At 34.3% G+C, this 14,004-nt stretch overlaps 2 protein-coding genes across 3 annotated transcripts in view; both read left to right on the forward strand.

Moving 5' to 3' along the window:
• Positions 1-399: 399 nt before the first annotated feature.
• LOC117107660 (monocarboxylate transporter 13-like) lies at positions 400-9,914 on the forward strand. 2 transcript variants are annotated; one of them, XM_033249379.1, is made up of 6 exons: positions 400-547; positions 3,553-3,849; positions 4,998-5,302; positions 6,338-6,563; positions 8,812-8,955; positions 9,245-9,914. In XM_033249379.1, exons 1-6 carry the CDS (start codon positions 418-420, stop codon positions 9,445-9,447), a joined length of 1,305 nt encoding a protein of 434 aa, XP_033105270.1. In that variant the 5' UTR covers positions 400-417; the 3' UTR covers positions 9,448-9,914. The 2 variants fall into 2 exon arrangements, with proteins under 2 accessions (XP_033105270.1, XP_033105269.1); XM_033249378.1 differs by lacking the exon at positions 6,338-6,563 and adding an exon at positions 8,009-8,234.
• Positions 9,915-13,107: 3,193 nt separating this feature from the next.
• Positions 13,108-14,004, forward strand: part of LOC117107651 (nucleolar GTP-binding protein 2-like) — a 17,609-nt gene continuing 16,712 nt past the window's right edge. Inside the window, exon 1 of the mRNA XM_033249363.1 lies at positions 13,108-13,260. Within this exon, the coding sequence (XP_033105254.1) occupies positions 13,191-13,260 (70 nt within the window). The 5' untranslated portion in view covers positions 13,108-13,190. The remainder of the gene's footprint in view (positions 13,261-14,004) is intronic.

A 14,004-nucleotide genomic window follows, 5' to 3' on the forward strand; every position in this document is an offset into this window, starting at 1 on the left:
AAGGATTCTGTGCAAAGGAGAAGGGATAGAAAAAAAAACCCGAAAGAACAAAAAAGATGACCTTTTCTGCAAATGCAGGAAAAGTAAAAAATTGCATTCATATCTCACACCAGTACTGGCGATATGTGTAGGCCACATGCATTAGTCCCACCATAATTATCTATATGCAAAAATAATAATAAGTAGAATGAATTTAATAGATTATGATAAATAATAAAATCATGCGCATTAATGCTTCCAAAATATTATAGAATATTTTTAAATTTAAGAAGCATAGAAATGGTCTATTTTCTCAGTGGTTTTTAACCAGTCACAGAAAAATATGAAACCGGTCTTTATCCTGTCAACCAATCGTACGCTTCAGAGATTCGAGTTAATGAATTACAAAGTTGACGTTCAGATCGTGCACTGGAAACGATGAATTGGGGTGTTATTATAGTGGTAGCTGGATTTGTTATTCACTTGAACCTGGTTGGGTTGCTTTACAGTTATAATCTACTACATATTCAACTAAAGGACAGCTTTAATTCCACGGCTACCGAAGCAGGTATGTATTAGGTATTTTATGAACGAACTTGCATTACACCTGAACCACAAGGGATATTTGCGAATCAGTATTTCAAAATCCTGAATATATAGCTCGGCACAACTAGCAACCAAAAAAATACGCTCCTATAAGATCTGAAAGGAGATTTGATCGCAAGAGTTCTCCAAAACGACGGAAAAGAAACAACTGAAATTGTCTCTTTTCACATTTAGCTTGGAGACGGACGTCCAAAATATTTATTCAAGATTGTGGATTGCTTAGTTAGTTTTGTTAAACATAGCAGTGTCCGTAAGCGCAGGCTAGTATAGGGAGTAGAAGCAATAATGGTGTTGGTATTTGATGTAGTAGTAGTAGTAGTAGTAGTGGTAGTGGTAGTGGTAGTGGTAGTGGTAGTGGTAGTGGTAGTGGTAGTGGCAGTACAAATCCGGATAAATTTGTCAATTATTATAGAAAATATTTTAATAGATTAGTCATATCAGTCGTAAACACTGGCAAACCATTCAACAAGTACGGTAGTAAATAATAGACATAGTCAGTGATAACTCATCAGGATAAATTAAAATGTGATCACTGTTATATTTTGCATAAGCAAGAAAATTGAACAACTAGAATATAATATTATAGCTGAGGTGGATGTGGACTTTCCTGGTATTTCACATTGTCTCATATTGTCGTTAGAAAAGATATTTGATGTATTCAAACATGAAAGTCAGCAATATTGTCAAATTAAGACACTTAAAAAATACGAAAAGAGTACTGTTTCCAAGTTCAGCTTTAACCGCGTGGGGCGAGTCAAGTCAACTATTTCTGCACTGCTGATGTTGCTATGGCTAACAGCTATTATTAACACTTACAACTGATTTTACATGGTACTTCTAATATATAACAATGCTTGCGGTACACCACGTAGAATGCTCTAAAAGGAACTGTTGTTGTTGTTGGTTGAGAATATCTCGAAGTTTCGAGTCGCAAGTCTCACTACATTTATAAGTTATCACTGTTTTGGGAATTTCTGCAGATATTATTCTTCTGAAGACGATTACAGCAGCTCAATCGAAACGTCAAGATATTTTCAACCAACAACAACAGTTCTTTACAGAACTGCCTACGTCGTGTACCGCAAGCATTAATATTATTACTTATTACACCATGTAAACCTTCAAACAATAATATGGTACTTCTAGTGAACCAACTGCAATCCTTTGCGTGAAAGTTGTGACAATGACCTTTGATTAAAACACTTGAACGTATGTACGCATACTCTATATCATAATTTAAATAAACAGATAAAATGAACTCACAAAATATTAAATTGAAATTGACAGGTTGTGTCACTGTCAAATAGTGTCCCCCTCAGAACATAAAAGTTGCGGTAGTATATTCCAAAAATGACTATAAGAGTGCTGATATGTTCTAAACATTATCACAAAATTCATATTGTGATTGGTTAATCTAGATGTACATTTAATTGTATACAATGGCTCGTGTGCACTATAAAGAACCCAGTACATCCTTCGAGACGAGTAGGGGGTTACCCCGGTGTACTGGAACAGACAGCCCCTGTGGTGGACGACGAGAGTTGCTGGTACCGGTTTACTGGGTAGCACAGACACGAAGGCACCCTTAGGGGCGAAGAAAGTCATTGGTCGAGTTCCTAGTCCACATTTCAAGCGCCCTGAGCATCTTACTAACTTCACTGGGAATCCTAAAACAGAATGGTCTTTAATGTGTTCATTTTTCCTGATACATATTTGATATAAAATATTTGGCTTACAGTGATTCGCTCCTTTTACTCTCTAAATTGTATGTTGGGAACTTCTCTTTCTTCTTTCAAACAACTTCCTCTCTCATTCACTTCCCTTCGAGATTCCCTCCTTACTAACAAGGCAGTGAATACCTTAAAAAACATAGGTTTATCCATTGACGTTTGAATGAAAATCATATTGATTGTTATAAAAATAATTTTCCAATGTTTAGCTTTTCAAACCAGCCTCAGCTATGCTAAATTACTGTAAAATGCATGCATAATTTTTTCCCTCGACTTATTTCATTACACATTACGCAACGTAGACGAACTGAAATTGCACTGACCTTTGCAGGGTCGGGTTTTTTTAGCATAATGGTAAAAACTATCAGTATCACCCTATCAATTACAACTGCAGCCATAGTTCGAGTCTCATTGAAGTCGAGTTAATTTTTACGGTGTTCGTTACTTCATAATTTTCATTATTATGATTTTATTTCTGTATTTCATGAAGGCCTTTTCTTTTTGTTTCATGTATTTTATTTTATTCAGTTCTAATTATTTATTTTTATTTTTTTTTTTTTTTTTATTTTTTTTTTTTTTTTGTAATTTCAACATCATTTCGCATAATGGCAAGGATGAAAATACATAATGTTCTATTTTACAAAAATACAGTAATTAGTAAGTCTAATTATAATTATAATTATTATATTACACATCCTACGTGTGTCATTACATATCTGCAAAATGTCAACTTGGATTGTATACGTGATCTAATAATACATTTTTAAAGGTCCGTATATTCCATGTGTTTGTAATGCACTTAAACTACTATTAGTGCAAGATTGGATATGTTAACATTATCACCTGAATCAACATGGACTTATAAATTTAATAAACGTACTGCTTTCTGAAATGACAAAGTTGGTAAACAGAATGATTTAGTGGTAAAATTGTTTTTAATAGAAACCAGACGGATGAACCCAGCTGAACATTTAACGTTACATTAACGTGAATATGAACGACTGTTTAGTGTTCAAAACTAAATGCGAGGTTTTTTTCAACGTAATTTTTCAACTAAATTTTCTGACATAACATTAACGCTTTTTGTTTACTAGGAAAATGTAGTGTAAATACATGAGGATAAGACTAGAACATAACTTGTGTCACAGTTGAAAAATGCACCAAACTTGTTACATGAAATATACTTTTTTTTCAGTAGGCCGTATAGAAAAACTTTTATTAAACTTTTCATTCACAGGGCTGCCAGGCTCGATATCAATAGCGATCTATGCCGCATCATCACTGCCTGTAACGTGGGTTTTCCAGCGAATTGGTAACAGGCCAGCGGGATTACTAGGCATCCTAATATGTTGTTTCAGTTTACTTTCATCCTCGTTTATCCACCGCATATGGCTGCTTTACTTGACGTATGGGGTGCTATATGGTCTAGGATGCAACGCTATTCATCTTGTGACCATCGATTTGATAATGGTCTATTTCAAAGACGGTCATTCCGCAAGGAGCATTGGTATAATATTGACTGGTTCCAGCGTAGGTATGTAAATCTTCGCATCTGAAAATCTCTAAATGCATTTTTATTGTATTGTATACTGTCAATCTACGTGTTAACTCAATTCATTTATTTTTTTTACATATTTTTGTCACGTTAAAATAATGAGGATGTACAGCAATACACTTTAATGTACACTGAATTGAGGAAAGAGTATCTTTGGGAGACGATTCCCTACTCTTTTTTGAAGAATGTACTGTGTTCTTAAACGTGCACATGGGCTAACTGCACACGGGACCAACGGCTTAAACATCCCATCCGACGGTGTGCTATCGTACGCATGTAATTTAACCCTCTAGCTAAAACACATTGAGAGCAACGATAGGAATTGAACCGGGAACCTAGACATCTCCACTGTTCAGCGTACACACATTGGCTACCACCTGGTTAGTCTACTGAGCTAAGCTGTTCTCTTCGAAAGAACGCAATATAAGCAAAAATCAGGGTTTCGAGATATTGGCTACACGCGTTTCTTGTGCAGCCTCTTGTTATGGAAAAAATATATTGATTTGAGTGTGTGTATTAATTTAAAACTACACAACAGAAAAATATAGTACTGTAAAGGATTTTATGGTATGTTTTTGTAACCCAGTCAAAATGGACATAATGCGCTTTTGCAAATCTAACCAAAATCCAATAAGGACAATTATGAAGTCATTTATTATTATTATTATTATTATTATTATTCATGGTATATTTTATTCAAAACGATACAAAAAGGAGAAAGCAATTGACAAAAAGTGAATTGTAGCCAAGGCTAAATTGCTCACAATTTACAATCAATTAAAAATTAAGAAAAAGCATTAAAAATTCACAAACATTTAAAGATTTTGAAGAGAATATAAAAATATAGCATAATTAATCGTGTCAAATGCTCTAAAAATTAAATTAATTGGGTCCTATGGAGGCCCTTCTCTCCCATACTGGATTGGTTACCGTACCTTATGAATTGTCCTCCAACCCCACTCATTTTCCGAAACCGGTTAAGGGAACGAAGTCTATAGTTTAAGCGGTTTTGTTTGGAAGCATACAATTATCAACTACGTGAAGTTTTATACAGTACTAAATAAAATATGACACACCCTTTCATTTTTTCCTTATACCTATTATGTCTTTTTTGCTGACTGATATAGGGGTCCTATTATCGCCGTGTCTTGAATGGCTTTATACTACATACAACTGGCGTGTCACATTGAGGATTCTCAGCACCTTATTTGCCGTAATATGCATACCTTGTATAGCAGTATTCAGGGACATACGCAAAAAGCACTCTAAACTGAGTTCCACCACCTCGAAGGAAAAGCTACCAGAAGAGCTTCCGAGAAAGGATTCGTTACTTCAGAAGTATTTCCATTTATTGAGGAGATCTGACTTTCACTGTATGATGTCGGCATATGCAATGACGGGAATTGCAACTACATTTTCCTACATAAGCATCGTAAGAGGTTTTATTTATTTTTTTAATTCTCAATACCTAATAAGAATCTAAGACGCTATAAGTTAAGTTGACGTGTTTAGAATTGAATGTGCTTAGGTATTTGACATCATGATGTTAGATACGTACCTAAGCACATATAATTCTAAACACGTCAGAAACCTAAACACATTAGGCCGAGTCTAAACACGATTAGACAGGAAAACAGTGCGTTTAAATCCTCAACGCTGTTACAGTGTATGGGTAACAACATCATCTAAAATCAATAGATGTCAGTCATGATTGGTGACCCTCCTGTCTTCATTCAAATGACTGTTGTTGTAGTTGTGGATACGAGTGACATTTAAAGAGAAACATTCCAGACCAGATATCTAAAAAAACTGATCAACTGATATGAATGAAACTGTCAGCAAGTTAACTAAGTTACAAGAAAGAAATTATTATATTTTGGTGACGATTAATATTTAGGTGTCGATTTTAAATAAATTTCTCAAAAACTCATCAATGGATATGAATAAACGTTTTTGGAATGATTTGTTATGGTCCAAGGAAGAAATAATTACATTATTGAAAGGGAACTTTGCAGACCTACTGTAGGTATCTAAAAATCGATAAATGCATCTGAAAACCATTCTAGATTACTTCGTCATGGCCAAGAAAAAGAATACAGTATGCAATTTTGGAGACCCTTAAAATGGAACGTCATAAACCTAAATATCTTTTATGATTGAAGGCTCTCGATGGCTACCGGATGGGGATCGCACATAAATAAAAACATATTAGTTGTCTAGTTGATCATGATGTTCGCTTTTTAAACGACAGGTCTCCTGCTTGAATCCCGCTATTGTGAGTTATCAATGGGGATAATTTATGTCCATTGGGGTTTCAGGTCTAAAACAAAGGCTCCTTGAGTTTGCCTCTTTTTAACTGTTTTGCTTCTGTGTGTGATTTCAATGCTATAATAAAAACAAATATGAATGTAGTTATTTCATACTTTATTACCTACAATGCATATTTATATTTTTATTTCTATTTTAGGGTAGTTATTTGCAAAGTTCTGGAATGGCCGGCTCAGCAATATCACTTACGTTTAGCTTGATGGCTGTCGGAGATTTGGTTGCTAGAATTGTATTATCAATCATCTCTGATTGGCTGCCAATGTCTCTTACGTCACAGTACGCCATCATGCACATCATGTCAGCCTTGTCCACCGTATTTTTGCCGTATATATTCAATTTAACATTTGTCAAGATCCTACTGATTGGTAATGTATATTTAATATCAATATCAATATAAATTTAGTCATCCCACATGGGGCAATTATAGAAAAACAGGACTGAATCATATAAAAATTAATAATAAAAAATATACATACAAACACACAGTTTACATACAAAAGTATTAAAAGCCTAGAGAGTAATACCTGTCTCTTATACACATCTAGATGTGTATAAGAGACAGCTATTAGACAGGAAAACAGTGCGTTTAAATCCTCAACGTTGTTACAGTGTATGGGTAACAACATCATCTAAAATCACTAAATGTCAGTCATGATTGGTGACCCTCCTGTCTTCATTCAAATGGCTGTTGTTGTTGTTGTTGCTGATCTACCTCTGTAAGGAAGTTATAGTTTCATCAGATTTTCTTTGTGTGTTTGTGTGTTTGTTAGCAAGCTCCTGCCCACAGTTTTATGTTTATATGCGTCAGATTTTCACATATGATTTCTGATATTGAATGGAGAGAATGTATTTGAGGACCATTTAAAGAAAACACTCCACACGAGATATCTCAAAACCTGATCTACTGAAACTTTCCGGAATTGTTAACCAAGCTAAAAGGAAGTCATTATTACATTTTAGTGACGATCCATATAGAGGTGTAAATATGGGTATCATTTAAATGCTGACGTCCCGGTACAAATATCTGAATGAAACTTTTTGAAATGATTTATTATGTTCAAAGAAAGAAAGTATTACATTTTGGTGACGATCGGAAGTAGGGTGTGGATACGAGGGACATTTAAAGAGAAACATTCCAGACCAGATATCTAAAAAACTGATCAACTGAATGAATGGAACTGTCAGCAAGAGTTAACTAAGTTACAAGAAAGAAATTATTATATTTTGGTGACGATTAATATTTAGGTGTGGATTTTAAATAAATATCTCAAAAACTCATCAATGGATCTGAATGAACATTTTTGGAATGATTTGTTATGGTCCAAGGAAGAAATAATTACATTTGGTGAAAGGGAATTTTGCAGACCTACTGTAGGTATCTAAAAATCTATAAATGCATCTGAAAACCATTCTAGATTACTTTGTCATGGCCAAGAAAAAGAATACAGTATGCAATTTTGGAGACCCTTCAAATGGAACGTCATAAACCTAAATATCTTTTATGATTGAATGCTCTCGATGGCTACCGGATGGGGATCGCACATAATTAAAAACATATTAGTTGTCTAGCTGGTTATGATGTTCGCTTTTTAAACGACAGGTGTCCTGTTTGAATCCCGCTATATGTTTAATGGTGATAATTTATGTCCATTGGGGTTTCAGGTCTAAAGCAAAGGCGCCTTGAGTTTGCTTTTTTTAACTGTTTTGTTTCTGTGTGTGATTTCAATGCTATAATAAAAACAAATATGAATGTAGTTATTTCATACTTTATTACCTACAATGCATACTTATATTTCTATTTCTATTTTAGGGTAGTTATTTGCAAAGTTCGGGAATGGCCGGCTCAGCAATATCACTAACGTTTAGCTTGATGGCTGTCGGAGATTTGGTTGCTAGAATTGTATTATCAATCATCTCTGATTGGCTGCCAATGTCTCTTACGTCACAGTACGCCATCATGCACATCATGTCAGCCTTGTCCACAGTATTTTTGCCGTATATATTCAATTTAACATTTGTCAAGATCCTACTGATTGGTAATGTATATTTAATATCAATATCAATATAAATTTAGTCATCCCACATGGGGCAATTATAGAAAAACAGGACTGAATCATATGAATAATAATTAAAAAAAATATACATACAAACACACAGTTTACAATCAAAAGTATTAAAAGCCTAGAGAGTAATACTGTCTTAATTTATTATCATTTTATTGCAAAACATTAAAATTCTTTATCCTTAATACAGGTTGGAACAAACGCATTTAACTTTCTTTAAGTATGTATAATATTTGGCTTCCTTTTTAAATTAAAGCATCGGCATTTAATCCCCAGCTGAGGTTGTCTTCAAATATAGTACAATTGATACTTGCAGTAATTTACAATCTCAATTGGTTCTTTATTTAATGTATGCATGTAATTAAAGCTCATAATGTTTTCCAAAATTTTGAAAATTTCATACCCATTAAATACAATAACATTTAGCCAAAGAATGGCACTGTTTGCAAAGTTTATGAGTCTGAAATAAACAAAAACATAATAAACACACGGAACGTCATATTACTAGCCTATTAATATCATTAGGCATGCATATTCATTTTTTTTGCAGTATTCGGTATCTCACGTGGTGGGCTATTTGTGCTGTTGACATCTGCTCCTATTGAGATCGCGCCGAAAAATTTAGGGGTTGAAGGTGTTGGACTTGCGTACTTAATTTTTGGAACTTGTGCATTATCGACACCTTATATGACAGGTAAGCTGTATACATCATAATAGTCCTACTTAGGCCTATTGACAAAATATACCTATCAAACACCTATAGAAGGATAATATGCTTAGCCACACTTAACGTTCATAACAATCAAATTAGAAATAACAATGGATAGTAAATAAAGTCAGATTAGGATGACTTAAACTCACAATGAACAATCAGCTGGTGGTACTGCTAAGTCATAAATTTACGGAAATGGTTGCCACTATGCTCGAACAATAAGTTAATAAATATTTTATTACATTTTTATAATATATTTATTATCTTACAGACAAGTTATACGACATCACTGGATCATACGATAGTGCTTTCTTCATTTGTTCCGCATTGTACATATTCGCTGCAATCATTTTATTTCTTTCGGCTCACTTGAAATGGAAAAAAGAAAGAAATACATACATTGACAGCAACTCGGAGGTTACCGATAGAATGCTATTAAAACAGGAAGAAGTTACAAAAGTTACGGTTGTGTAATGGCTCATCGAGTGAGGGAAGGGAACACCTTTACAAAGTAAACACTTCTATGGTAGTCTATAACTAGATAATATTTTATAAATCATTTAAACTTGATAGAAACATGTGGATAAAAATATGTGTTAGGAATGATGTTTTGTTCTGTAACGTTTCCAAATACTAGCGAAAAAAAAGTCTCGCAAGTAATTCGGGTGGGAATCGAACCCACGACCCACAAATAACTAGTTGACCGAGCCTGTGCGCTTAGTGGCCAGTGTTGAATCTGATCCCGAAGTAGTAGGGGGTACAATACAATTCCGATGGCATCTGGGTCAGTAAATTTACTGGGAATGTTCAGATTCAGATTTGACGCAAACACCATAAAAAAAACCATATTGTATTGTATTGTAAAGTTATATTTATTACCATATTCCTGTTTGAATTCTAAACATTGACTGACCTAGACAGTGTGTCTTTCTTTTGTGCAATTTATTTAATAAAGAATGATAACTGTTGAAAAAAAAAATGTTTTTTGTCAAAATGCTGGCTTTCCACTATTTGTATATTGTGCACATAAGGTCTTAATGATTTTTTAATTATTAATTTATTAGACCACTCGTTGGAGCGAGTGGTTGTGTAATTTTCACAATTTCAGCGACGCTCATTTCACAAGTACAAACAATGACTGGACCATGTCCCAAAGAGATAAAATAACAGATATTGTAGTTTTAGGTCCATCACCAATGTCAAAATACCAGGGTTTTCCAAAAGGGGTCTGATGTCCCTACGGGGGACCACGCGACGATCTCATAAGTGGAGGTTGTTGGGCGTCGCTAAAAAATTATCGAAGTGATCCAGGAGGCGAAGCCACATAGGCATATTAAATTGAACCACCAAGTGTTTTTAGAACAAAAACAATGAGTTTATAAAACAATGAGTTTATAAAACAACTACAAAATAAATAACAATTGGTTTCAAGCTTATACAGTTACACAAACGAAACAAACCCAACACAGTTACGTACGACTGAATCAGCATTTGCAAATTACGTGGCAATAATTGTTCTCTACATGGACCCTTCCCCACGTTATGATGAAGAACACACAAAGTAAAAGAAAAAATGAACATTTACTGCAGAAAAAGCTAGCAGAAACTTATACAGGGAGTCTGCTGTGTTAACTGGATTTTCCTAGCAGTACCTGGGAAAAGCTATTTTTTTTTTTTTTTTTTTTTTGCTGGTTTGTTTTTCCTTCTTTGTTTTTCCATGTCGTTTTCTCTATCTTTCTGCTCTGGGTTATTCCGCCAGGCACTTTGGTCACTTTTCATGCTTCCATACTTTGTCGAAACATAGACCATAATATCAAGGATATGCCTCCTAATACTGTATTTAGTGTCAATCTCGAGTGGGGTGTGGATATAAGAACCAATTACCTGTAAAAGGATTTCGGGGCAAATTAAACTCTACACCAAATAGGCCTATTTCAAAAACGGTTCAATTACTGATCTGCATGAAACTTTCGGCACAGTTTTACCAAGTTACAAGGAAGAAATTATTTTGTGTTGGTAACAATAAAGTTAATGGGGTAAATTTGAGGGTTATCTAAATTTCTGACGTCCCAGACCTAAATATCTCAAAAACCTAATAAACGGGTTTACATGAAACATTCTATTGTCAAGATAATAAAGAAATGACTTTTTTTTTTTTTTTTTTTTTGCAATCCTGAGTAGGTGTAGATATGAAAACCATTCAAAGGAAAACGTCGTTCCAAATAGATTTTTTTTTTTTTAAATTGAAATTACGCAACTGTCTTCGATAAAGTCATTTACGTCTAGTCTCCAGAAATTGTCAAGGTCTAATAAAGATGTTATTATTTTTTCGTGACGATCCAGAGTAGGATGTGGATATTTGAGGACCATTCAAAGGAAAACGTCCCATACCAGATATTTAAAAAGTGGATTAACTAATTTCAATGGAACTTTCCAGAAAGTTACCTTTTCAATTTACAAAGAAGAATGTGTTGGTGATGATCCAATTTAGGGTGTAAATGTGAGGTTCATATTAATTATTGTGTCCCAGACCTAAATATCTCTAAATACTTTTCAATGGACTTAAATGAAACTTTCTCTATTAGTTTGTCAAGGTCTAATAAAGAAATGATTACATTTTTGTGACGATCCGGAGTTGGGTGTAAATGTGAGGATCATTCAAAGGAAAAAATAGATCAACTGAAACTTTCGGGGAATTTTAACCAAGTTACAAGAAAGAAATCATTATGTGTTGGTTACGATCCAATTTAGGGTGTGATTTTCAGGTTCATTTAAAGGGCTAACGTCCCACCTAGTTATAATTGGACCTAAATTGAACTTTCCAGAATAGTTTTTCATAGTCCAATGAAGAAATGTAAATTTTGGGAGGGTGTGGATATGAGGACCATTAAAGATTTTCTTTTTTGGACAGTTGATTAAATCATGGAGGAATAATATATTCCTCCCTGATTAAATTATATAAACGCAATTCGCTTTTTATAAAGCGTTTAAACTAGTTGCAGCTACGTTAAACGCAAACTTACCGTCATAATTGTGCATGAATAATTTTTGCTTTCAATCACTAAATTTAAAATGCACTGACCTAGACATTGTCGGCTCATAGCGCATAGTGGTTATGAGTCTCCATTTCACTATTACCATTTCAGCTATAGTTCGAGTCTAACTATAACGTCGAGTTACTTTCCTTGTTTTTATTTTACTTGATTTTCTTTTTTTTAATAGCTGTTGTTTTTGTTCTAATTTATTTTTCTGCTTCAATCCTGTTTTTGGCACAGAGATTTTCTGACCGGCAATTTGGTCACTTTCCGTACTTGAATCTTCTTCAGACATTGTTTAAGCAAGGCCACATCAACGATGTGGATATGCAATTATGATATCATTCTAAATATTTTGAATAGTAATACCAGTCATAGTTCGAGTTTTCCTGACGTCGAGTTGCTTTTCATTTTAATTTCATAGTTTTCTTATAATTTGCTGTATGATTCCATTTTGTGTCATATTTTCTATAAGAAAGTAAAAATTCAACGGAAGTAATTATTATAGATGGAATTGTAGAGAAGGATGCGTTTGTACATAAGCAAATGCTATCTTTCATATCTAAAATTCTAAATATAAATAAACGACCGATTTAGTGGAGTTTTAAAATTAAATGTGCCAAGTCTGTTCAGAATTAACATGAGTTACTAATTCAGGATTATCCAATATTGACCACTTTGCTAGGGAGTCAAGCAGACCAAAAATAAATTGAAGTGTTGGAGAATTCAGTTATCTGATAATTTGTCATATGAGCAAATATGATGAAGAAACCAACATAGTAAGTAAAGTTAACTCCTTCTATGAAATCATATTAGTTACAATTTTGCAGCAATACCCGTCTTGACAGTGGCGTCGTGTCGGACAAAAAGGAGATGGAATAGCCCTCGGCGCAGTCGGTCTTGGCTTAAAGTGCACTTAATGAAAAATTGTTGTTCTTTTTTTTTTAATTTGCTTTTTTATCTGCGAGCATTATTTACTATAATTTGCGGAGGGAGCAGACAAATAAAAATACAAAAACAAAAAAACAAACAAACAAAACAAAAGTCGGAGTAAATACATGTTTGACCACTTTTGCCTTTCATACACTTTCTCACACATCACGACACGAGCATCCACATGGTTGTCACTGCCAATTAAAATCTGTTGTACGGTCTTGTAGGTAGCCTAGTACTAAAATAAACATGGCAAAGACCACATTACAGAAGAAAAATATTAATCGAATAAAGAAGTCAAATAGCAGTACAAATCCCGGTGAGTTGTCATTAATTATTTGTTTAAATATACACTATGTAGGGCCTACTATGCTAGGCCTAGGATTGGCTTCCGTCCACTGTGAGAACAGCATCAAGCCAGGCCTACCCTAATAGAACGTTCCCTCACGGTTGCAGCCAATGAAAAATATCCCAATTCTATTGGCCTAGGACTAAGCCTAGACCAGGGCCTAGCAGTGTAGGCTAGGACCGTTTCAGCCGCATGTATGAAACACATTTTTTATTGTATTTTTTTAAGTAAATTCGAAAAATTAAATGACTAAATGAATAGCCTACTGTAGGCCTAGGCCTAGCCTACTATTGACAAAATTTAAAAGTAATAGAATAAAGTATATATTATGCTGGGGCCAGCAAATATGCCAACATCGATGTAATGCCGGTATATTTCTCTGATTGTAAATTATGACTTAATCAAACCAAGACCGCCGTAAATGAAGAATCGGTAAATAAACACAAAAAGCCAAACACCATGGCTGATGAATGTCTACAGATTTGGTGATAGTTTTTTTTTTTTTTTGGATGTCGAAACAAAAAACAAAAGAATTTGAAGAAAACTGATGCATTAAATTGTCTCTGTGACTCCCTACAGACCATCGCCGCAGCTCAAAAAAGGGGGCTGAGAAAGAGATATAGGTGAAGACATTGGCGAACAGAGCAACCTAGGCTAGTGATAATGGGAGATTCATTCCAAGGGATTAGTGTACAGTAGGGCGGCGGCGGATAA

The sequence above is a fragment of the Anneissia japonica genome, unplaced genomic scaffold (assembly GCF_011630105.1).
Source record: "Anneissia japonica isolate Jap-2015-1 unplaced genomic scaffold, ASM1163010v1 scaffold5330_len1712360_cov203, whole genome shotgun sequence".
Classification (NCBI taxonomy): domain Eukaryota; kingdom Metazoa; phylum Echinodermata; class Crinoidea; order Comatulida; family Comatulidae; genus Anneissia; species Anneissia japonica.

What these genes read in the sequence shown, in the direction of transcription:
- LOC117107660 (XM_033249379.1), top strand. Translation starts at nt 418, where the DNA reads ATGAATTGGGGTGTTATTATAGTGGTAGCTGGATTTGTTATTCACTTG. An exon ending in ATTGACTGGTTCCAGCGTAG is followed by an intron (nt 3,850 to 4,997) that starts GTATGTAAATCT and finishes TGACTGATATAG; the next exon opens with GGGTCCTATTATCGCCGTGT. An exon ending in ATCGACACCTTATATGACAG is followed by an intron (nt 8,956 to 9,244) that starts GTAAGCTGTATA and finishes ATTATCTTACAG; the next exon opens with ACAAGTTATACGACATCACT.